Here is a 26,808-nt window from a genome sequence, read left to right as displayed (position 1 = left end):
GCCTGTTTCAGTCACTGCCACCACTCCTACACATAATAGTTACACTGCATACAAACAGGTTAGATATTACAGAATCTCCAACTCAGATGTGTGGGCTGTTTCAGTTAATGCTACCATTCCTGCACATTTGCAGGATTTCCCCCTTTTCTTACCTCATTTGCATATTTTTGACACTGACATGTTCATTTGAACAACGTCACATCTCAACCCCTGGGTCTACCTGTACACCAAATACTAAGATGGTAGGAGCTTTTGCGTGTGACAGACATACATCTGCACATACATACATACATACATACATACATACATAGAGACGCCACCGACTCACCATATAAGCTCTTTTTGGTATGTATAAATATACAAATATGAGCTAAAAATGAACGGTTCATCAGTCCTGAGAAAATCTGTCCACGTTAGATAAACACAAAAAGTGACCTCATTGGAGTTAAAACTAAAATATTTTATTTTTGCAATGATAAAATATTTCAAACAATTACATACCACTCTCCGTAGTGCAGTAGAATTAGAAGCTTTTACAGAGTCAAAGGGGATTATAACCAATATTTTGGGCAACTGATGACACTGTTGCCCTTTGACCTATGAACTCTATACATGGTATGTTGTCAATTCACATGGGCCATGCCATAAACTTATGTTCACAGGACTGGTCTGTTATTCCGTAAATGTACTTGCAACAGAGGAGCAATAATAAAAACATATATTTTTAAATACATGGTTTAAAAGTCAGATTAAAAGTAAAATTCCTTAAAAAAGGAGAAAATCAATTTGAAGTAGCTTGTCTCTCTCTCTCTCATCCACAAATTCATACATTAGCATTAAATAAGTGCCTAAAACTGGTTGGCGTTTCTTTGTACACATGTCAAAGGTCACCACTGAATGAACCATTCTGTGTTCAACATTCAACATTTTTCATGATGAAGACAGAGCTGAATAATCTGAGAAGAAAGAAGAAAGAAAAATTTGGTGTGACTTGTTCTACATATTGACATGCCTGTTAAACCAGTTGGCCCTTCAGGCTAAACTGATATGCCACTGACTATTAAGAAAGCTCTCTGACCCAATATATACTTTACATATTACACATGCTGAAATAGGGCTGACGCAAAGAAAATTTCAAAAAATTTCAACTCACTGAGTGAGATTCTGAGTTAGATGACATGTTATTGTTGATTGCCTAACCATGCATGTACATCTGAGTCAAAGTCTCGAAACAACAGCAATCTCATTGCTACCAATAAATTTTAGAGATGTTGGACCTGAGCACAACAGAAGTTCACAATTTTGATCAAAAGAATTTAATTTAGTCATAAAAACCCATCACTTTACTCTATTATTAACCGTAAATGGTACGTACTCAGTGTCAGTCCTAATTTCAATATGGCATATAACAAAGGCATGTTTATTGGTTGGTAACTTGCTAAAACATGGAGAGCACATATTTCGGAATCTGCTGTCTGTAAACTATAAACAGTCGATTAAACTTCAAGAATTCGGAAAAGATACATCACTAAATGTGGAAATAAAAAGAGAAAAAAACGTGAAATTTCCTTTGTATAAAGAAGGACTGAAATATTGTGTTCATAACATTGGCACTTTTGTTCTACTCAGTATTAAAGAGATGATATGATGATTTACACTGCGTGTCCTGTAAATGGAACAGTCTTGAACACAGACAATCTATATGGGATTGTTTTGTCTATACCAATACTTGAAAATCTGCAATATGACATCCACGGAGAAAATCACATTTGAAATCCTTTGATGTCGCACGTGAAAGATACGTTCACAATCTGGGCATTCGGATAGTTCAAATTGTCCACATAGGTATATACAAGAATGTCTCGCGATCGTAAACAAATAAGAAAAGATTGTGACTGTTGGGATTGCGGCACTTGAACTTTTGGTTCTTTCAAAGGAACGAATGCTCTGTGCGTGCAGTACGCTGATTTTCTGAGCAGCAATGTCCAACAACAAAAGTGCAATCTCATCCGTGGTTGTCAGAAAACAGTTGAATTTGCTGTCAAATCACCAATATGATACAGTCTTGTCGAGACTTCCCAGTCATCGAAAAACTGTCTTTAACCCGCTACTCAAACACACATACAAAGAGCCCTGTTTAAGAGCAGACTCCACACAGAAATATCATACAGTTTACAAATATTTCAAAACACTGATACAAAAAAAAAGGGAATTGAAAATATTTTCCTAGATATGCTCCTCTCATGGTGAATAAAATGATCATTTCTGTACTCGTGTAGCAAATTTGATTTATAACTAGGAAATTATGAAAACGGTGTCGTACCTTAACTAGAATACATTCCTCTCATAGATTATAGAATTTGATTAATATAAATAATTTTCATTCAATAAGTGTGTCACATTTGTAGATGTGTGTTGAATTCAAACAAAACTGAACTTTCATATTCTCTTGCCGGTTATTATCCCCAAATAAAGGTTTTGGTTGCCGGTTTACAACAGTCTGACAGCTTGTGTTTTGTCTATCAAAATAATTGATTCATTCTGTCAAAATCATGGTGGCTGTAAAGATTCTTTATGATAGTAGGTGATACACATTCATTTGAATTCAACACTCTACGTACTGGACAAAACAAGACATGCGGAAGGCACAAAGACTAGATGGGTATTTTACACACAGATACAAACTCCACTTTGCTGATGATAAATTGGTCAGAATATACTCAAGACCTAAAATTACTTTAATTCAACCTCTGTTAAAAGAACTTCTCAAGGAACATGGTGGGCAGAGACAAGCATTTGTCCTGTCTCTTTCTTGTTAAATGTAAATGCTCTCTATTCATTATGTTTTTTGCATAGCTTGTGTTATGGAATCTGTAAGTCCCAGTGTATTCACCCTTTGAGTTTTCAACAGACTGGAATAACCAAAAGCTTCACGACAGATGGCCATAGTTGAGGTTCAACTTGAGAAGCATGGATGATTCGCAGCTCAAACATTATTCATAAGCATGAATATTAAGAATCACCCCGGTATTTCTGATGCAGTGGAACACATTTTTACAAGTACTGTACTGTTCTATACTTTGGGTTATTCCATGTCACGGAACCAAAGGGGTGAAAAGGGATACAAACTACTGCACCAGGCAGTGATTTTTCATTTCTCCACCCAGTCATCCCCATGTTTAACTTCCAAAGGTCCTATCATTTATCAATGACAACAGGGTCCGTCCAAATCTCAGCTGTGTGAAAGGGCTTATCAACTTTGGTTAATTGCATTCGCGGCGTGGATTTCAAAAAAAAGAAAAAAACGGAGGAAACTTCTTTTACAAATACTTTACAAATTGTTTGAGGCAAAGTTGGCTTCATTTTTGTCTCTGCCCATCTCCCTAGGTTAAACCACAACATTCTGGAAATCTTAAATAAATATACCACAACCTAAATGACAATCACTGGCACTGTGGTTTCACACGTGTCGGCAAAAACACTGGAAATCACCCAAATCAATGATTATCAGCCAATAAACAGAATTATTAAAAAAATAAAAAAAAAATTGTACAGTGGAAACATTGTAATGGATTCATTCTGATCAAATGCCCATAAATTTCTTGTTAAGATAAGCAAAGTTTTGGCTACTCAAAGTATTTACAATGTCTACAATTCATAAACTTAGCTTTCTCTTGTATACATAAAAAATATTTTCGTCCCTTGTATTGAATTGTTGCGTCGTCTTGTGACTGACAGAGGTTTTGAAGATTTATAATACTGTTAAACTGCCTTTTTCGTTTCATCAAGTGAGTTCTCATGCTGTCGTTGTGAATTCAAACTTTACACTAGAGAAGACAGAAATTGTATGTAGACTCTACTGAAGGTGGCCGTTCTCCCGTATGACTACAGAGTGTAGGTTTCTCATGGAAACATATAATCTACAATGCGGTATGGACTTTATTGTATTACACTGTTGTAAGTGGATGGAAAATCAGACACATTGAAACTACTGTCAGAATCTACTCCATGACCACCGTGGTGACTGACAGGATCTGACGCAATCCCACAATGCAACATACCTTTCAGGGGGACACCACTATATATGACCACCTTCCAAGAACAATGCAAGTGATCTGAAATCTCAGACATAAATTTTGCCATTTTAATAAAAGAACGTGATTGGTCAATTTTGCAGTTGTAAAGAGTTAACACAAATGAATGAGTTGTAAAATCAATGTAATTTTTTTTGGAATTAACTATATTTTGCCGATGGAATTTTTAGAACTTGGTACAAATTGACTGTGAAAATTGAACAGGAAAAGTTTGTAAGACTGAGGCAGTTTGTAAACAAGAATTGGAGAAATGTCTTTAACACTAAATACTGTATTCTGTTTTGTTATGAAGTACTATAGTTACATAGAGATCAGAATGTTTTAGCAAAGGAATTATGAGGGAAGTAGAGAAGTGCCTTGGTATCTGAAAACCAGCTACTTCAAAAATTTTTAAACAATAAATTCTCAAGGTTACTTTTCACATTAATGTGGCAACAAATCTACAGAAATACAAAATACTTTCTTATGTACATTAGACAAATTAAATACTATTTTATAAAAAAAAACTTCAAACCCAAGCTACTTTGAAAACAGGAAAAAGCTGTTGCTGCAAAAAAGAGCAAGAATCACTTTTTCAACTGCATTTGAACTTAATGTTCAGGACTGTGAAGTACATACCATTGCACACTGATTCCCTTAAGCTATGTTAACAATATCATTAACCTGACGGATTTTGAGCGGCGAAATTAAATTTGGAAGCTTGTCAATGGAGAGTTCATGATCATATATATCCCTTTGACTTTTAACAGAGGCAAACTGGATCAAAAAAAGTCATTTATTGTAGCAGAAATCACATTGTAAATGTTTTTAAAGGCTTTGAAAATTTTATTATGGGTGACTAGCCAGTGACACTAATGGCACTGAATATGACTTGCCCAGCTTGTTACATTGTAGCAGATATTGATGCCGGGTGACTGCCTGATATAACTACAGCACATACTTGGCGCCACGGTGCCAGGCGTAGAATGACCAGACACTGATAGCAGTCGGTTAAAAAACATTACAGCACAGGTGTGACATCAAATTGAACACGGAATACAAAACACGCTGTAACCTTGACATGGTGAACTTGCTGATAGAACTATGTAATAGACATCACAGCAGTCAGCTGTTAGTGTCACACCCTAGACATGACATCATCTACGGTACTGTGGCTATGACCTTTGACACCAGGGATATCTGATATGATCTACAAGAAAATGAACAGTCTCGAGTCCACTGCTGTCTGGAGCTAGTACTTCTATGTGGAAATTGGAAGACAACTAAGTTGTAGTACTGGATGTTCTGAGGCGACTATTTTGTAATGCTCTTTGTGATCCACCGGCTCCTTCCCTTCTAACCTTTTCCCTGTACTCTGTTATCAGCAGGACGATTTATAACTGACAGGTTTCTACGATAAGAGACCCTGTTGTAATATTATCATTGGGTTTGAAGTTTTTCTGAGGCACTACATGAATATATAAAACATTTTATCTCTACAGATATCTCTGTCACAGTGCAGGTGATACGTTTCAACTTGTTTGTCAAACTAGACCATTTCAAACAGGTTGGCCCGTGGCATTTTAGAAACGAGAATTCTGATTGGCAGCCTGATGCTGATGACTGGCAAGGATTACAAAGATGCTGACCAATCAGGAACAGGCTTTATCAGCTACTGTATTATTCTGCTCAAACCGATGCAGCATATTTTGCCAATTCAGGAAATGACATTCCTTGCAAAACACAACAGACAAGATGCATCAATCTGTCAGAGATTTCTGCAGAGAACATTTCTCTTTGAAGAGTGTGATTCGTCTTCATAACATCTCCAGTTTCTGATCCTAACTTTTAAGACTAGGTATCGTATTGCACAAGGTATCACAGATCAGAAATGTTCCTGTCCATCAAAAACACTGAAAATCTTACGATTGGTCACTCTTATTTCTAATGCTTAAACACATCTTTTTTTTGTCATTAAATAAATTTTTTAGTTCTGAAAATTTTAAACTCTCACTACACATGAAACTAGCTCTCATACCGAACAGAAACATTGATATTTATAAAAAAATACGCTGTACGAAACACTACCATGTCTCCTAGTTATCCAGATTCCAATAAGCAGGTTCTTGAGATATTGCTGTTTTGGCCAACGCCCTGTATTTTATGTGGTATTGGGAGAACGAGAAGGAATTTTGTCCTGATCCCCCGGGCTCACATAAAATATCTCCTTTCTGACAAGCCTCAGCCTTATGTCTGCAAACCTAGAGAGTTCAGTGATGGAAAATCACAAACTGCAAAAAATTTTGAATCTGAACCTATGTATGTTGAAGTCAGGTGGCCCAAAAAGTCAAAGCTATGTCTGCAGAATTGAGGCAAGTAGGCATTGGTATTGACTTCCCAGTAACACATCAAAACTATTAACTTTCTTTTACATCGTCAACAAAACTTTTCAGGCCAACAGTCTCTCTTTTCAGACTGATACAAAAGATCGCCGAGAAAACCATGGAGATTTTCACCATTCATTAACAAACTACCCGATTTCATGATTGATAGTTTGAATAGTGTCAAATTTTGAACTCTCCGAGTAAAGTGCAGAGATTAAAGGACTTACGGTTCAGCCTATCATCTGGAAAACCTGGGCTGATGTACAGAGGTCTCATTAAGTGGGACACTGCTTTGCTGCATCAGCAAAATAACAGGTGTACACCAGGTGCACTATGGTATATAACCAAATGTGATTAAAGAACCCTTACCACGGGCCTAACAGTATTTACAATACATTATTTCTGAGACACTGGGCATACATGTGAATGTTTGTAGGCACACATACAAAGAACCAGTCTGTTTCTTTGATGAGTAACGGTATGAGAACATGTGACAGTGTAACTACATCCTGATTGGCTGTAAAAAATATATCATCTCTCACTCCAGCCAATCAGTGAATCTGTTGAATTGCTACAATGAAAAGTAATTAAATACATGAATTACTTGGTGTATGTACCCCTCTCTACCATATTCCCTTTGAGATGAACTTGATACAGGAAAAAAACATGAAACAAGACTGGGCAATCCAACACACTCCTACACATTAAAGGAGAGTTTGTGGGAAAGCACACTAATCTTTAAACAAACCCCAAGTACATACAGTCATTCCCCTATCACAAAAGTAAAATAACCAACCAATCCTTGATTATAGGGTTTCAAAACAAAAGACAGGTAAAACATGGCAGTTTTGATACAAAGAATAATGGCAAGACTTAAGGAATCTCTGTGTTTAAAAGTGAGAATCTTTTTTTTTTTTACGGCTATCCCACATATGAATCTGGCAACCGTTTTGATATAAAATCTAACCAAATTTCAAAAAAAGAACATTTAGTGGTAAATATGACATCATCAAATATCCACTGTACAGCACCATTGCCATTTCCTCCTATATGCAGCATACAGATATCGTGAATATAACGACTGTCTGTTCCCCCCTGGAACGTTCAAAGACTGTGAGCTCTACATAAATTAATCCAGTTTTTACACTTTCAAATGATTGAACTTGGCGGGACACGAGCTCTAATAAAAACTATTTACATTAATTTTCTTTCCAAAAGAAAAAGACAAAATGCTCTCGTTTTCTTGAAAGCTACTACTTTGGATGACATCACTGATATCACCCAAACATAAAATGATTGATGGAAATTTCTAGATTTTATGTCTTCTCATGATCACAGCAGAAATGACATTAGCTCAAAAATAGTTAGGCCACAGTTTAACGTCCCACATGCCTATCACTCTAGAAAAATGTAATGTCCACTTTAACTTTGGTCACTGAGTGTTTGGCCTTCAAAAAAAAGATAATAAAATTTGGATATTTTTGGTTGTTTGAATTTTCAATCTATAGCTATTATAATTCTAAATAAAAATGTAATTTGTCAAAATATTTTTAAAGTTTTCCAAATGTGAAAGGTTGCTCCAAATTGAATTTTACGAGTAAGTGATAATGTCAAGATAAACAAATCTGTGATATTTATGGCGCCATCTCCAGGGATAAAAATATGAATATCTTTCCTTTTCAACAGCACTGATTTTGTGTCACTTTCAGTCATGCAGGGACTTTGCTAATGGTCCTCGATTTTCAAAGCAAAAGCCATGATAATCTGCTTGTATCTGCATTGCTGAATACTTCGTTTTAAATGCAGAGCCATGCAAGCTTGACTAAAATGCTTCACATTGAATGGGTATAGGGATTGAAATGCCTAAGATTACAATGGTCTCATCAAAACTCAAATGATGCTGGCAAGTCAAGTTTGCGTTTGCTTAGCAAAACACTCCCATCAACCCTTTCACCCCTAGTTCCCTGTGTACAGGTCCAACTTTACCATAGAAAACAATGGATTTGGGACAAACCATGGTGGTGAAAGGGTTAAAAAACTACAACTGTTGACCAGACTGTAGCATAGGCAATTTCTGGAGCTAATTTTCTTTTCCACTGTCGTGAGAAGATTTCAGAAACAAGCCGAGGCATTTTCTGCCATGGAAATGACTAACGAAGTCGCGTTAAGTAACTAGTGATTCTTCTATCTTCTATATTACAGATAAACTTACATGATCTATACGTTTGTATTAGACAGCTATGTTATACTCAAAAGCACAACTATTAAAAGGAAATTAAAATCATAAAATCAATAAAAATACTGGGAATAAACATCAAATAGTACTTTGAACTATCATTTATTATATTACAAAATAAAACAACATAAACATATATTTTAAAAAATAACATTAACAACACAAACAAAGAAATTTACCATAAAAAAATTTCGATCTTTGGTTGCACTCCACTTGGCATTTGAACCTGAGAATTGCTGACCTTAATCTTCCAGGGGGGTGCAACACCCCATTGAATCAAGTCCCACGCAATCATGTATTCTCAACTGTGATGCAGATGCCACCAGACGACTTGGTCATAGCTCTGCGCTTGGCAAGGGCAGACTCCCCCGGGGGCGACAGACCGAAAGTTATTGGGCCGTCGTCCTCCTCCGCATCTTCTTCTTCTATCTTCTGCCACTCGGTGGATCTTGACATGTGTGCTTGGTGTTGGGCGACTAGCCTGCCATACGCCACGGCTTCAGCTGCAAACTGGGCTAAGTCCTTGGCGCTGTTATTTCTCTGCAGAACATTCGGGGTGCTGAGCGGATTGGTCGGTGGCTAAGAATTAAGACAACAAACCAACTTTGTCAGTCAACGCAACCCTTTCACCACAATGGTGTGGCCCACAGCAATTGTTATCAATGGTGAGTGAGGACCTGTTTACAGGGAATAGGGGTGAATAGGCTGAGACAGTATGGAGAGGGAGACAAAGACCAGATCTAACATGGTCATTCATTGCTCCAATGCTAGGAACTTTGTATGATCAATCAGTATGTCATCCCACATCATCATGATACTATCATTGCTACTTTCAATACAGCAGTACAGCAAATTTAGGAAAGGCATTAAACTATTTGACTTGTACCTGCAAAACAACCGGAATGAGGGTAATAACCATAAGAGTTAACATCCTGCTGTCAAATCTGTGGATATATTCACATACCTGATTGACCCACGGATGTTTGAGGACTGCATCCGCTGAGTAGCGAAGATTGGCGTCCTTCACAAGCAGGCGGGAGATGAGATCCTTGGCAGAGTTGGAGATGTGGCCCCACTCCTTGTCAGGGAAATCGTACGTCCCCTCCTGGATGCTGGTCAATAGCATATCCTGCGAGGACAAGCAAACAGAGAGTGTTTTTTGTGAATTCAAATGCTTTTTACTCCTCACGTTACACAACCCAACTGTTGGCAGTTGTATGACCTCTGTACAGGGATAAGGCAAAATAAAAGGTGACATCTTGACTACAGAGGATATACTGCATGCAGCAGCTCCTTTCTCTACCATTTTCAACATTTGGATTGCTCCAGGTTGAAGAGGTTTTTCAGCAGAAATGTCAAGCACCACTTGGAAACTCTAGCTCATTCTGTCAGAAGACGGTAACCCATGTTGCAGTATACAGTATATAGTTCCACTGTGTTTTACAAGTGAATATTTCACTTTTTCTCTGCTTCACGAAATGTTTGTAGAAAGATTTAAGTTTCACAATTACAGTGAAACGTAATAAAAGTTACAGATTAGAAGACAATTCACGCTGATCTCAGAAAAATCTTATCAGCTTCTCAAATCTTCCCGGAAAAGAAATCCTACCTGACATCCAAAGCAGGCCTCTCCCCTCTCCCATCCACAGTCACTGCCACACTGGCCGTAGAATGGCGGCTTTCCACTGAGCATGATGTAGAGTATGACACCCAAGCTCCACAGATCACAACGCTTGTCATAGGGTGAGGCTTCACCGATGAAGGCATCCACCACCTCAGGCGCCATGTACTCAGCTGATCCAACCTGTGAGAAAAGATACGAAGAGTCTGATTTCATGAATCTGCAACACAATAATGTGTGACAGTCTTCATATGTCTTCTGGAGACAGGTTATGCATGAAGTTTACACGCAACTTGAACCAGAAAGTTATAAACTTTTGTCCAGGACAACTACTTTAAACCATTTCTTTCAAAATCAAGACTGAAAATCACAGGACACCGTGCAAATTTGAAGATGAGAGAAACGATTGACGAAGATGTTCTGATAGTTCGAAATTCACAATAGCTGCCCAACCATATGCTAGCTAACTCTGTGAGGGAGAATTAATATTTCTATTTTTACAAATGGAGATGGTGAAATTTACAACAACAGGTTTTAAGATGTGTCTACACAAACAGTGGACCGGAAAAAAACGCAGAAACCTAGGAGTTCAAATATCTGTCCTAGATGCAGACACATGCAGTGTTCTGCAAAGCTGTACTTGCTTCAGAGAAAGGGTCAGCACATTTGACGTTACTTACTGGCGTGAGCAACTCCGGCGTTGTCACTGGTGTATTCTGGGTACTATTCATGGTCAAACCACTTCCAAGGTCAAAGTCACAGATTTGCACAGGTGAAACCTTGTCTTGGTACTCGCATAGAATGTTCTCCGGTTTTAAGTCTCTGTGGGCAATACCTAATAAAAAGCATTAAAAAAGAATTGCCTTAGTCTCTGACTGATGTTCATTGACACTTGTGAAAATCGATGTGAAAGGGATGATAGCTGTGTAAGGTGTGATACTGTCATTATTTTTGATACGTAAAACAAGTTATTCTACTCCCTGAAAGCTGTTGAAATGCTAAGTACAGGCCTAGCAAATACAACATATCATAAATAATATGGAGGGTTATCGTTGACAAAGATCTGGTCATGGCCAAAATTCAGTTGTAAACAATGACACAGGATACTAAACACCTACAAGCTATGTTGACAAGAACAGTTTCAGTATCAGACAGTAAATTCAGTCCAACTACGACCACTGAAGTCATTTGCAAAGGGTGGGAGTGCACTTAGGTCTTGACAGAGTGGATATATACATGTACATGTAAATCTACACTGAACAGATTGTATCAAGGCAACACTTTGCCTGGAGAGACCAGACATGTACAATATCTGTGTTGATGATTTCAAGCTTTTCAATTCACATACGTATAACTGACAGATGACGTTTTGTAGAGCACTCTCAAGAGCAGCAACTAATGATGATACCCGGAAGCTAGACAATATATCAAGAGCATAGTTTTTATCAGAAAATGCCACTTTAATGTCAAGTGTTTCTTTTTCCGTCTTGGGCCACAGCTGCAGCCTACACCATGTGTGTATCTTATACATAAAATCCCTCTCACAGGGATGACTTGTGGCGTGCCTGACGATCTACCAGATCTATAGAGAGAACTATCTCACCTTTGTTGTGAAGGAAGCTGAGAGCTGAGGCTATATCCTTGACAACCAACGCCGCTTCCTGTTCTGTAAATGCTTTCTTCTTCTTGATGTGACTGAGAAGGTGACCTCCGTTCATCTTCTCAAATACCAAGTAGAACCTATTTACATATTTTCAGTGGAGGAAAGAAAGGGAGAACTGATATTTGGTTCTACTTCTTAATATTGATAAGGTGCAGAAAACTTTTATAGCAGGGAAAGAAGTGTACCCGAGTCTAAAATATAAAATCCCATAACCTCATCTTTATCATAGACTATTTTGAGATAATTAAAATAATGTGCTCTTAGAAAAATAAAGTTTTACTAACACCACTACTTCCCGTAAGAAAATTTCATCGCTTTCATGATCAAGAATGAAAAGATCAGTGTGAAAGCTTATGAAGTACAGAAGAAATCACCAGGATTCACCAATATTTGATATTCAACATGGCTGGTTTTCTCTGCATTGAAACTCTACGGGGAGATACAATCCAATGGTAGTGACAAATTTATTTTCTGTACAAGTTGAAAATGAGTGCACACATATTCAGGATCATAAAAGAATTGCAAGATGTTTAGAGTTTGAAAATTTTGAAAAGACATAAATCAAAGTTTAATGTTGAAAAGACAATCTTGGCAAGATTCTTTACGAGATATAGTACATAGATGCCTGTTTTACGCACAAGATTTATGTTCTAAACTTGACTGTCATTGTTTTCAACATACCCGGTACATACATACAGACACACAGACAGAAAACAACTACCCTACAGCATCTTTTGTAATTTTTGTATCTGGCAACAGGAGGTGTCTTCATCTGGGGCAGTGTCAGTATTTCAAAAAAATTATGCACTTACATATTTTCATCTTCAAAGAACTCTATCAACTGAAGGATGTTCTCCTGACCCTGGCAGTAGTAGGCCGTTTCAATCTCCTTGAACACACGACCCCGGCTTCTTCCGGTTTTCTTCTCAATCATCTGAAGACAGAAAGTAAACCCAACTCTGTCTCAGATTGGTTTACCAGGAGAACCACTTCCTTGGTATAATTACTGACTTTAATGTAATATTGGACTGCATTGTTTTGAATAAAGTGACAATGACGAAAAAACAAGAAGGTTAATTAATAATATGTTTCTTGACACCTCTTCAGCAGGAAGCTAAATATACAAGTACCAGATGGATGATTTATATGCAAAATGGGTTAATGATTTTAGAAATTTGAGATTTCAATACTGTATAAAAACTTTTCAAAAAAATTGACAGTGACAAACATTGATGCAAATACCATGTTTACGAGTTCAGTTGTTCTGTGTTGACGACAACTGAGAGTATAAATGGCATTTGACATATACAGACATGCAAATTTGGACATGTTGTCATGCACAAACACAAAGGAACAGTGTGTCCATCATGTGACAGCTAGATCACCAAAGTGGGACTTTCTGTCTTGCAGTGTTCTCAGCCAGTAGTCTGAAACATACCTTCTCAAAGAGCTATTTTCTATTATTAGAACCAAACTTATCAAAACAAAGCCCTACATACTTTGACGGCATACTGCTTCTCTGATGAGATGTTGATGCATGTCTTGACACATGCGTAGGCACCTTCCCCGAGAACCTCTGATGTTAACTGATAGAAATCTGTTAAAAAAAGTACAAAAAAATCTCATATCACCATGCAGGTACACAAAACTAAAACAAAAATATTTAAATGTATCTAGCATGATATGTGCACCTCCTCGGAAACCAACAGCAAACAACCTACTGTGATATTTTGTCAGTTTCATTTGCCTGAAGTTTATGGCATAGTTCTCAGACAGAATATCAAACTGTAAAATCTCCTGACTGTCAGGCACTGTTCAAAACTGAAAGGTTCAGTTGTTTGTGGGTGCTCCGCTAAAGTACTTTACGCTTGGCATGGACAAGTCAGAAATTGCAGGATACCTTTCTTCTGGTCTACTACCATAACTCCTTATTTAATTGTACAGTATTTTTCAACTATGCAAGTGTCTCATTAACAACAATAGAGATTATTTACAAAATTCAGTGTTCGCGGTGACTTTTTTCTCCTCGCGTACGGCATACGCATTAGTCTGCTAAAATTGCGTAATGGCTGGATTTGAGTGCGTAATTTCACTTCCGCACTCGATTGATGAAAAAACTGACTGCAAAATACAATGTTCCGTTGAATAAACCTACACTACATATTCGGATTGTACGATGTAATATTATTTTAATGAAAACAGTTTAACGAACGACTTGAACAATGTTGAAACGTTACAGCGAAGGGTATACATGCGACCGTCAAAACACATCGGGCAACCCAAAAGTTAGAGTTATGGCAGCTTATCCAGACGGTTTCTGGACGTTTCGGCACCAAGTCGTTTCGGCACCGCAACCCAAGACGTTTCGGCACCGCTGAAGGCTACTTGTGGGAACTAGTGCTGGAGCGTAATGTTACAAATCAAAGCATTAAAAAGTATAGTGTCAACTAACATTCACGTACATGCTTTAATCTTTATGAGAACATGGGAAGAGACCGTAAGAAAAAACTTTATATCGTTTTCAAATCTGTGACACAAGTTTATCGATATCAATAGCCGCCGACACGGCAAAATTAAAGTTTGAAAGCGGTGACGAAACAGCACGGCAAAATTCACACAAAATGCACATAAAGTACTGGTCAGAACGCGAAGGTCACGCTTACGAATATGACGGATCAGTAAATTACTAAATAGTTTGAAAAAAAATCGAAACACAGATGCCGAAACGTCTTGGGTTGCGGTGCCGAAGTGACTTGGGGTCGGAAATTGAGAGGCCGAAATGACTTGGGCCGAAACGACTTGGTGCCTGAACGACCAGTTACCATCCAGACACTTCTGCAATGTTCAAAATTTATCGGGATTCCGACGAGCTCTACCGATGAATCATTTTTTTCACGGACTCGTAGAGCAAAGTTGAAAGAAAACAGACTTGTCTGCTTCGACGCCATGCTGCATGTGTGCTTGATCAAAATTTGGGAACAGCGAGACGCGATGATCGTGCACGGTTGGCATTTATATAATTTGTCGCAGCATTTCTGTCAATTACTCACTTTCAGAAACAATCGCTCGCCTGAAAATTAGCAACGTAATTCATAGGCTCAGCTGACATGATAACGTGCCTAACGTGATAACGTGTGGACTACGATGCCGATTTTTCAGACAACGCCCAGAGAATCCAAAACTTTCCACACAAAATGAGTGATTGACAGAAATGTGTTGCAACAAATTTCGTCTGGTTGTCGCCTAAACTCAGTTGTGGGGAGTGCTTTCGGTGTTATCCTTTGCGTATAGAAACGCATAACGATGAAAAAAATGCGTAGAGAGTCAATTTCAATGCGTAAATACGCACGATTTTTGCGTAAACGCGAACTCTGAAAATTGTCACAATAATACATGTATTTAAGCTATACAGCAACTGGTACATTCAAAGGTCTACGTAGCGATTTCCTTTTTGAGAGAGACATCCAATCTCATGTTATTGATTACGACATGTCTATGTTTGCTCAGACACAGGTATTGTTATGTAGCAACTTGACAAAACACGAGGATCACCTGATGAATCAAACAACAATCACGGTCAGAAAATCACACTCACAGACACACCGTCTAATCAACTAGATTAGCTGGTGATATCTGTTCTCACGTGTATTTTGAATCAATTGCAGTCTTGACGCAAACTGTCTACAAAACACTGAAGGGTATAAGTGAAATTCCCAATTCACTTTGGTCCCGTGTAAAAAACCCTGGACACTGGAGAATGGTGATCAGAAATGCCTACCTTCAAAGGTACTAGGTATGATTTCAGACGCCCTCTTTTTCTTTCTCTTCCTTTTCTTGGTTTCCCTGTTGCCTAGGCCTAATGTTGATTTGCTGCTGGTGAGCGGCTCTGCAATGTGAAAAATTCACCTCATCAGACATCTGTCTGTCTATACTTGCATGCACTGAGGGGCGAGCAATTTGTCTTTATCACTATAAGTATAATACTCGTTTCCCTGTGTTATCAATGCACTGAAATCAATATGACTATAGGAAAAGTTTGATGAGCATGCTATAGGTCACGCTGCTACATTGTAGATAATGAAACATATTTTCACGTTCACACCTGTGTCATTGAAAAATCACGATTCGGCATCATAGCCTGTACTCATGAAAATCAGGGTGAATAGATTAATAAGTCACAAAATCCAGAAATTACAATTCTTTGCAGTGTAGAAAGAAAAAACACAAGCCTTGTGGCTGTATAAATACATAGCTGTAGTTGAATAGATGTCCGAGAAAAACACCAAAATATTCACACGATACCTTTCGTTGACAAAGCAGTAAAGGCCGACTGGACAGCATCTACATTTAGCTGAGTTGGTCGCTGCGAAGACGGATCAGTGCTACCACTACAAGTAGTTGAGCTGGGATCAATGAAATTTTTATTAATATCTGATGGCATGGTTGTCTGTAACTGAAAAAGAGAAAGAATGGAGCGATATATTAGTGGCTAAAATTACGTCTGGGGCATAGACGGGGCAGCTGCATACCGTTCAATACCTTAGGCCCTGAGGCTGAGGCAGACATGTCTGCTCGTCTCATGTTTTTTAATCAGTGTATAATCTAATTTGATATGTGGAGATCTTTGCCAGCTTTAGTTCAATGCTCATGGATCAATCCCTTTTACACCTTTTCAGATATGTTATTCTGGAAAAAATCTAGTGATTTGAAAGCTGATTGGTAATACAAATTTCTGATAAGAGACCAGATCCATTTTTATGTGCTGTCTGTCTCAAGCAATGTCAACATGTATGCTTTAACCAGTGTATCATGTAATTCAAAAAGAATGTTACCATACATACTATGATGTAGCTTAGAGGTTTATTGTCTATAGACATATCATGCTGTTTCAAACAGTGTCTGAACAAGAATTATTTCATACAACATTGACTTCATAATGATAAATTTAACCCTTGTCCAGCCAGGTACCACATCTACATTTATTAAATCAGTAAAAAGCTGTATTGAGATAATCTACAGGTATTTTCCCTACTTGGCATGGTATAACTAATATTATAGTAGGTTAGTGAAAATCATTTTTACAGTACATGTATTATTGTTTCTATGATTACCCTTCAGTGCTCTCAACAGCTTGGAAGACCAGACAGAAGGGTGGCCAATTTAAACAACAATGTATAATTTGCATATTCTTTTGTTGTGAAAATATATTCTTTTACGTAGTTATTAACATATGAAATAAATTGCTCCAACAACACAGGGGTGGCCTACCCCTATAATCCCCTTGTGGAGAACCCTGGGCCTTTATTTAAATTTAACTCTCATAGATTAGGCTCACCATCACCTGTAAATTACTCTTGCTTATGTTTCACTATATTGTATGTAGGTGTGCATGTGGCTTGAATTGCCGTAAGTTTGCCAAAATGTAAACTACAATAATATATAATGAGAAATATCAACATTTCTACAGGAGATAAATAACAATTTTTTTTACTTCCATCAAAATAATATTTTTCAATCATGCAAATTCATGAGATTTGATAGATTTTTGTTGTTTTGAAAAAAACAATCGCACTGGTACAAACTATCAATTACAAGGACAGAGAGCGGTCTCTACATAGGATGTACACATACTGGTAAAGTACATACACATCTGGTGCAAACGGCATTCCTTTCCTCTCAATCCTGGAATGAAATGTCTTGGAGTCTCGTTATAAACATTCGACTATTAAGTAGGACTGGCTTTAGAATTCATCCAGTAACCTTGTTTCCATTGTACAGATCTCCCTACACACAGAATGGAATCATCCATCCCTGCAATGTTTTCCTGTTGTTTTTCTCCTCAACTTATCCATAGCCCTTTAATGCTACTGACACCAACCCCCAACCCCCTACTGCAATTAACCTAGTCTAATTTTATCACTTGATGGTTCAAGGTACAGGTTTGTACCTTCGTCAGACACAACAAACGGTAGAATAAACAACACAAAGCTGACCTGATTATTAAAACTATGTGCCAAAGTACTCATATACGGTATTAACTACTGGTAAATCAATTCATGTACTTTGAACTTTTACTGAATACTGTACATACAATCTAGGTAAAATGTTCTCGTGTGTCAGTTTATATTGACTGAAAAGAGCATAAATCAAGCACCAAAGGAACAATCAGTGCTACATTGAATGTGCTTCACAACAAAGAGTAACTTCATCTGAAATCTTTCATAAATGCAGATATTGAGATCTGATAATATGATCCTGGAGCCAAATCATGCAAGCTGGGATATGTGGCCACCACACAGATGCACCCACACTGTGAAGACTGGCATTACATTGCCGCCAGCTATTTGGAACACTTCATGGGATCAATATCAAAGGTGACCATGGTAACAGCTATTTATAGAGCACGAGACAGTCACCTGACTGTTTTGCACACCATCCCATTGGTTGCATAAGGATTTTAATTTCACTGTAGAGTCAGGATGTCACAAAGTGACCTTGCTTCACAATCAAAACATTTTTTTTCTGAACTTTGGATGAAATTACTACAATATGAAAGCAAAGAGCAAACTATTCCTCCGTGGAATGTGTCATTGCCTGGTGTCAGATTCACCAAAAAAAAACAGTCTCCTGAAACTGCAGTCAGTGCGTCTCTCCACTGTCTTCGGCACATTCAACATTAACATGACAACAGGATTGTCAAATTGAAAATTGCTGATTCAGGGCATACATACCTGTCGAAACAAGATTTCAATATCTTTGATGAAATCACTCATACTAAAATCAAAGACCCATTGCAATGATTTTTCTTTCTAAAGTTTTGTTGTCAATTCAACGGCATCAAGTTTTGTTGAAATGATTATCTTGATTTTCAAATACAGGATATGGTGTCGATATTTTATAAATACAATTCACACATGTTGGAAGACAGTCTGGAAATGTGAAAATTATCAGTTCTGATCGAGATGGTCTGATGCCATTGACAAACTGACACATGTATCAAATTGTCACCAATTGTCTAACTAATCTTACAGTTTAAATATCAGTACTTCAAAGGAAACTGAATCCTTTAGATTATTGATGCTACAGTATAGGAGATAAACCTTGTAAAGCCATTTTTGAAGATGTTCTTATAAAGTTGCGTAAATAGAGAATTAGTTTGTGAAGGCTTAAATTGTTCCTGTACTGTTTACTGTATATCTGCACTGTTTACATGTATATCTGTACTGTTTATGTCTGATAAATTTTATTTTTTTTACTTTTTTAAATTTTATTTTATTTTTTGAGGCAAAAAAAGAAATATGAGAATTATTTGTGAAGAATGTGTGAAGCATTGAGTTGAATTGATAGCAAAACTGTATAACCTACAACTTACAAGTTACTGCCATGGAGTGATGGTAAATCTTTAACTTGTAACATTTTTTTTGCAGACAGGATATGACAGAAAAGTCAGTATGCTGGTCCATCAATATATTTCATTTTTGAATTTTCAATATTTCTTTTTTATCCAAATGTAATGATACAGTAAATACTGTGCAAGTCAACACTTTTGAAGAAAAAATTCCAGAAAAAACCATCACACTATACTGTACACAAAGTCACAATCAGATAAAATAATACTACCAAACTAACGATAGTGTTGGCATATTATAATGTACATTGTAGCAAATACATTGAATTTGTCCTCAGATATCTTAAGACTGTGTTATATTTCTGGAGAGCACCTAAAGCTCTACATGTATACAATGAACAAACAAATTCTTGGCAAACATTAATAAATAATGTAAACTTTTAGAAAAGTTAGCTAGTGACGATATCAATACACTGACATTTTTGAAAACACAGGATTCAACACAGGTTCTCAAGTCAAAAAGGAGCACTCACAATATGTCTAATATATGCATGTAAATTTGGTTCATGAACATGTAGCCATTGACATTACATGTACTTCACTTGTGGCTCATAAGGTTAGTACAGAACACAAAATGTCCTGTGTCACTCTGGGTTTTGGTGATGCAATCTGTTGCGCGCATCACCGGAAATATTTTGGCAATGATTCAAAAGTTGGCTATATAAGACTGTATTTAGTTCCAATGACAGCACAGCGCAGTATGCGCTTCATAACCATGCACTCACTGGTTCATTACCCGTGAGATAAATATAACACCACCATCCAAGCAAATCACAAATCTAGTCTGCTCTCTTCGGGAAAATAAGGAAGTATCTTGTCTTGACTGATGACTATTTTGGATTGATACAATCACTATTCTGAAATGCCAGGTTCAATATATTCACCACACTAAAATTACTGTTTACAGCATACAGTATATTTAATGCTTGCTGCAAGGTACATGTGACAACGGTTAGGAATACAGTACATGTAAACAGAACTGTTTTCCTGACTGAGTTGTATTAAAAATAGAGCTGACATTTTACTTTTCATTCATTTACTTTGTATCATCCTTATCACAGACAATATTTTGACCAATGTACTCGCTGAAACAGTACTAAAACTGTTCAATTGCAAAAATTTCCAAAGATGAGAAGTTAAAGCTTTGCCACATTTTATCAAAGAATGACACAAACTGCAAAAAAACAAAGTGTTCATCTGAACAAGATGACTCACCTCGCTTGAAATGTATAGGTCAAAAGCACAATATTTATAAATACAGTTGTTATGTAAATTTACTAACAGCTGATGAGTGTCAATTCAAGTTAAGAACTAGCCACTCTCAAAAACCTTGACATATCTTGAAAGAAGAGTTAAGAAACTATGAAACTTTCATGATGACTTGCTTTAACATAATTGAAATGCAGCCAAAAATGTATACAACCAGAGAATCAAGTTATTCTATTATTAGCTGGTCACTTTGTAAGATATGAATTGCATTGCAATGCTTTAACGCATTTAACGCTAGTTCACATCTCAGTATTTACACAACCACTTGCACTATAATTTGTTTCTCAAATTCACACTTAGGCCTGCAGTCTTTACAATATTTAATGATGTGCCATATAGTGTTATTGTTTAGGCCGGTACCAAGAATTTACGGGGTTCCCGTCATGTTAGCAGTTACCGGGTTCCCCTCAGCACATGTATATCATTTGATGCGATTATGGAACAACATAAATGATACAGGGGTTCCCAAAATATAAATACGGGGACAACACTTGGCAAAACCACTGCGAGGAACTACTAGTTAACATCAAGCAATAAAAGATAGTAGATACACAGCACGGTCAATGATTAAAATCCTGTTGGTGTGAACCAAGTACTGTAAAGGTGTATTATGCGCTTACCTTGAAGGCCTGGTGAAAATCTTTTAATTCCTGAGTAACTACGGCCTGTGTCTCTGCTACTGACAACTGAAAGACAAACAAAGACAACTCTCAGAAATGCACCCACAGTCATTACTCCATTTCTTGGCTCAATAATTTTTCAAAATTACGACGCTCAAATGCTGCTGAAAATCACTGCTGAATAAAAAAGATTGAGACATGACAAACAACAATTTATACTGACCACTTTACCAACTCATATATGTATGAGTTTATGAAAATGGACAAGACTGGCCTTTACTGTCAGCTGTAATGACAAAACCGCAAAATGAGCGTGACCTAAATCAGAGTGCAAATACAAATTATCTGACTTGGCGTCTGACTCACCAGTGATGCCACGGTATACTGACTATCTTTAGAAATTGTGTCATAACACACATGCAAGCTCTCTGAGGCCGGCTTTTCTACATAGGTAATTGTGCATGTAATCTATACATGTACAGCTAAATTGCTGTACATTGTCATATCTTGCTCTATACCATACTGTATTGAACACTTTTGAACTCTTTCCTTGAATAAGCACCGACTATGACAATAATTTACGTACATGTAGACTACATCATGACAAATGCGCAGACAGTTATGTAAATACTGTACCATTTTTAATTTGTTCAATCATTCATAAAGTCTTGAATATACTATACAATTCAAGCAGTCACTGCTGGCACATAAAATCAATAACATTTATAATCACAGAAACTGCTGACATTTAACTTTTCTGCAGTATAATCAACTTCTGTTGAGAACATCTGCTCAAATGGATGCTGTTTATAACTGTAAGAAAGTCCAGTATTCAGAAAAAATTCTGATTTCCAAATTTAACGACAAATGCACTACATTAGATGATCATAAACACAGCCAGTGACCTACATACTTTGAGAGACAACTACAAAGTGTTAGCTTTGTGAGTGGGTAAGCATTATCTCAATAAAATGCGCTGCCATATGTACATACAATACACAATATTATCAATAAGCATTGCTCTACCCTGCCTGCACTATCAATACTAGACTGTAGTTACCTTGCACTCCACAAGTCCCTGTAAATTTACCTAATACCACAAATTTCATGAGCTGGTTGCGATGAGCAGCTATAGCAATACAACGAACTTTACAAGCTGATTGCAAAGGACAGCTAGAATAATCCACACCAAAAACACGGAAGCATATAAACTGTGCAGCTGAACTAATTTCCTTGCATGTAATTGCATGAAGGTATAGGCACAGTGTATCTGTTATCCTTGTAATTTTGGGATGGGATGATGAAATCACAATGATGATTTCACCCACTTGTGAAAATCACATTGAAAACCTGACTCGACACTTTCTACATATGATAATGATCAATCATTGTCCCAGCCATTGTTCCAAAACGCTCGCCTTTGCCATACACCCCTATATCACAACAATACCAAAATGCAAATGTAACCTCCTGAGTGAGTCTATCTAACATTGAACTACTACATCTATTTATGAGAGAGAGTGAGAGGCGAGTCTAATCTGGAACTCTGACGGTAAATTTTGCTCACAGCCATAGGCAGGAATTAGGAAAACCTGACTTGGAAATATTTGAAATACATGCACAATCCTCTTGGCTTTCACATGTCTGCGTAAAACTGCTTGTTCATCATATTAGTGTCACATGATACTGCAATTTGCACTGCTCGGCCAGACAGAAATACTTTGGGTAAATTTATACAGTTGTACAACCATTTCAGATCTTCCGTCATGTACATGTAGCTACCAGTATGAAAATGGATAGAACTCTACCTAAAATTAATACACAAGATCTACATAAGCATAGAATAATTGATGCAAATGAATAAAGTTCCGTATTTTCAAAAATATATAGTAACAGCAGACTGCATATATACGTACAGACATACATTTACTCTGAGAGAGCTGAAAACATTTATTTACGTAATATTACACTTTTATTTTGGAAAATTACGCTTGATGTAATTCCTGATAATTTACTTATAATTTCACTATCTGCTATTGCCCATTGCTTCTGGCCAGTAGCAAGCATGAGTAAGGCAATGTTGGGATGAGAATTCCCCCCACTGTGCGATGACTTAACCTTTCAAACATGAGTTTCCTGTCTTTGGGAAACAGTTGGGAACATTGACCTCAACTGTTCCAGGTCAATTCCAACACTTCCATACCTCCCCATTATTGTCTCATGTTAAATAAATTATAAACCATCACAAAGCTGAGAAAAAAAATACCTGAGGAAGAGTTGTTCTCAACATGATTTATGAAAGCCACAGTCTAAAACCAGATATCATACGTGCTCCTACTACCTCCATGCTACCTCCATGGTGCAACTGAGAATAGCAGAAAATAAATTATTCGTCCATGAAAGAAAGAGCATTTCTACAACCCTGAAATGACGGTGCGTTTTGAAACTTTGCGCAAATACAAATATTCTTTGTGGAAGATTCACACTATAAGTTAAATTCATTAGCGAAAAATTATACTGAACCAACTCTTTACCATAAAAACATAAGACATACCAAACAACATGTCTTTCCTGTTAAAATATGTTCACCATTCCATGAGGTCACATAAATGACCTCATTGTACTTGCTATGTGAGAAGATCTAGAATCATCTTTTCCGGGCAAATGGTCCCGCCTTCCCTTTGAAAAGAAAAAAATACCCTTTTACAGGGCTTTCTCTATTCGAGAGAAATTATGGTGCTGTGCATTCACTCTGCATGAAAAGCTGACGGATAACCCAAACGTAGTCACGTAAATGCACCAGTTGCACACATTTGCGAGAATTGGTAAACATCTTTCCGTAGATCGCTTTGCGTCATGTAAACAAAAAACATACGCGATGTACGTGTAAAATTTGGGGCCACAGACCGTTACAGCTTGGGTTGAGTACGAACGACCGACCTTCACACCCCGTCACCCATGTCTAGCCTATAAAAAATAAACAAAAGAACGGCACAGCCTATCGAACGAACTCAAAACCGCGACGGAAGGGTAAAAAGCAGCGCGAAACCCTTGATATCTACCATTGTACCAAAACGGACCATGGCCATATTTCATTAATTTATTTCCTTGGAGTGTGAACCCCATGGAGAACATTGTTGTGTTGAAACACGGTCCCTCCACAAAATTTCCGTGTGAATTACGCTCACTCATACTATTCAGACGCGTTGTTTTGTTATGCAAATTTCGTTAGTCAACACGGCAGATTGCATCAGGTCAACGGTATGCATATATCCATTTGGCACTTTTGTACCGTTAGAAAAAAGAGAGAAAACTGCAATGTTTACAATACAAGTTAGAGACGAAAATAATCAGCATACGTTCGAATGAAATGTAGCCAAATACCGAAAGCTAAAATTCAAGTGAGACGTTACTCGGAGAGCCAGAAACTTGACACCACAAGTCTCGTCTGCGCCAGTTGATGGAGCTGACGACAGTTGGTTTTTAACCAGACCAAAACAAAACATCGAGCCTGAAAGTTCACCCAACTTGTTTGTGAAAATATTGTCCTGGAAATACAATCTCTTTCCTAAATTTAAAGAGTTTCTTGAAGGCTAATTTCCCTGCGAGATTACTGAGATATAACACAGTGGCATGTCGCAACCTCAATAAAATACACGGAACTACATTCAGCTGCCGCGGTCCTGTGCGAGCTGCACACCATGTTTGAGCGAGGAGTCGCTGCACGAAGCCAACCAAAACATGAACTTTGTGCTTCAATTTTCGCCTTCGCTGAGACCGCCTTGACACCAAAAACATCTCATACTGATTGCTAAGAATAATAAGTTCGCGACTGAACACACTGCCGAGCATAATATAGTACAAAGTTGGCAAAATCTTACCTCATACAAGCACCTTCTATTATCTACATGTACTCCCTGATTAGACTGCATACTGTATGCAGTATTCAGTCACGTCATCATCAGCAATCATCTCATGTCATGTGACGTGCGCGAAACGGGGACAAAGTTTAATAGATTCAGTCACGTGACCCAGGCCTCATTGCATAAACCTCAAATCGAACTGTGAATCTGCATGCAGACGGTAGGCTCGTGGGGGAACTTTTACTGATTGAAACTCACAAAAGATTTGGTACTATCCAAAATACACAGTTAGGTAAGTGGCAAAGAGATCAAGAATCTTAAAATGGCGTTAAACAGAGTTCTTTTGAGTGTTGGCCGTCTGCGACCATCGTCACTGTTGCTGTGTCGACTTCAGAATCAAAGTACAGCGTCACCACCACGTATCCTTTGCAATCAAACTTTTCTCCAAGTTCTCCTTTCGGTAGGTTACTTCATTGGTCGTGAATATTTTAGTTGAATAGTTTTCATCACAGATTACTGTGTAATAGTAAAGTCTGCCACACTGTACCATTTTGTAATGGAAGCCGCCATCTTTATTTACATAAACCGTATGACCATATAGTTTAGGGCCAAGCCCCCAATAGCCGTATTCCTATTGGCCAAACGTCTGTTTGTATTTCATCAGCCGGATCTGTAAGACTTCCTTTACCATTTGTCACCACATATCCGGATATGAATTCCTACAGAATTTGGGAAATACCCGTGCGTACAGACAGAAGCGATGGACCCCAGCAAAGTTCCATAGAGCCGCCAATAACATTGTGACACCTATTTTTGGTCAGGTTCATCCTCCTTTCGCCAATGAAAACAAACTCGGTACTTTCCCAAACAAAAATAGATCGGACCTCATTTTATGCTTTACAGATATATATTTAACGTGACTGAATGTTTAATACTCTGAAACGTGTTGAAATTCGTTCTTACAACTTCTTACTGCATATTTGAAAGAAGAGACGATAAATCCTATTTGGCATAGGGAAGGGTATACTGCATAGAGTAGTAAATATAGCATGCAGGTGAATGCACTTATAGGGATTGTAACTTTCACTCATCCACTTTTGCTATGGCATAGACAGTAGAGAGGGTAGGGAGACCCCCTACTGTCTATTGCTAAAGCACTGGTAGTTTTACCATTGTGCCATTCTTCTATTTTCATGTGCAAATAAGGCTTGTGTAACATATCAAAATTCTACCAGAACAGGAACAGCATGTCACCATTTATTGTGCACTTCTCATTCGTGACTATTTGTCAACTTCTAAATGAGAAATATTATAAGCGGAAACACATCTTTTGATTAAGTGAAGACTGAGAGAGATGGCAGCAAAATAAAAATTATCCCCAACTTTGCATTTGGAGAGAATCCATAGTGCAAACCTATCCCCTGTTTATGTATCCATACAAACAAGGTGGGTAAGTTTGGTTGTCTCTATTATCATGAAAACACCAGATTTGTTAGTAGCTCAACTGACCACTTTTATGAATTGGGCACACACTATGAAATTTGAACAGCCATATTGACAAAGCAAAAAGAAAAATCTACCAGGAAAGATGTTCAGCTGATTCCATCCCTAGTTGAATGCTGACTTGTCCAGCATAAGATGCATGCATAACCATAGAGACTAGGAGATGTA

General features: G+C 37.5%; 2 protein-coding genes across 4 annotated transcripts in view; one reads left to right on the top strand and one right to left on the bottom strand.

Moving 5' to 3' along the window:
- Nucleotides 1-439: 439 nt before the first annotated feature.
- The window catches only part of LOC139138494 (MAP kinase-interacting serine/threonine-protein kinase 1-like), a 26,495-nt gene continuing 126 nt past the window's right edge, over nt 440-26,808 (bottom strand). The window contains exons 1-12 of one of the 3 annotated variants that reach the window (XR_011553626.1): nt 25,156-25,281; nt 21,275-21,340; nt 16,280-16,430; nt 15,756-15,863; nt 13,477-13,574; nt 12,790-12,911; nt 11,918-12,054; nt 10,995-11,149; nt 10,303-10,497; nt 9,658-9,822; nt 8,497-9,272; nt 440-8,404 (exon numbers count right to left, since the gene is read on the bottom strand). Coding sequence is in view for 2 of the 3 variants with exons in the window: in XM_070706893.1 (XP_070562994.1) it covers nt 8,985-9,272; nt 9,658-9,822; nt 10,303-10,497; nt 10,995-11,149; nt 11,918-12,054; nt 12,790-12,911; nt 13,477-13,574; nt 15,756-15,863; nt 16,280-16,430; nt 21,275-21,340; nt 25,156-25,206 (1,536 nt within the window). In the remaining variant the exon portion in view is untranslated. Of the gene's footprint in view, nt 9,273-9,657; nt 9,823-10,302; nt 10,498-10,994; nt 11,150-11,917; nt 12,055-12,789; nt 12,912-13,476; nt 13,575-15,755; nt 15,864-16,279; nt 16,431-21,274; nt 21,341-25,155; nt 25,282-26,808 lie in introns of those variants that run through there. The other 2 variants (XM_070706893.1, XM_070706894.1) reach the window with 2 other exon arrangements.
- The window catches only part of LOC139138497 (glutaryl-CoA dehydrogenase, mitochondrial-like), a 23,693-nt gene continuing 22,161 nt past the window's right edge, over nt 25,277-26,808 (top strand). Inside the window, exon 1 of the mRNA XM_070706896.1 lies at nt 25,277-25,556. Coding sequence (XP_070562997.1) covers nt 25,460-25,556 — 97 coding nt within the window. The 5' untranslated portion in view covers nt 25,277-25,459. The remainder of the gene's footprint in view (nt 25,557-26,808) is intronic.

This window comes from Ptychodera flava, chromosome 8 (genome assembly GCF_041260155.1).
Source record: "Ptychodera flava strain L36383 chromosome 8, AS_Pfla_20210202, whole genome shotgun sequence".
In the NCBI taxonomy this organism is placed as follows: domain Eukaryota; kingdom Metazoa; phylum Hemichordata; class Enteropneusta; family Ptychoderidae; genus Ptychodera; species Ptychodera flava.
Note: the sequence above shows the minus strand (reverse complement) of the source record. Positions and strands in the feature narration are given on the sequence as shown.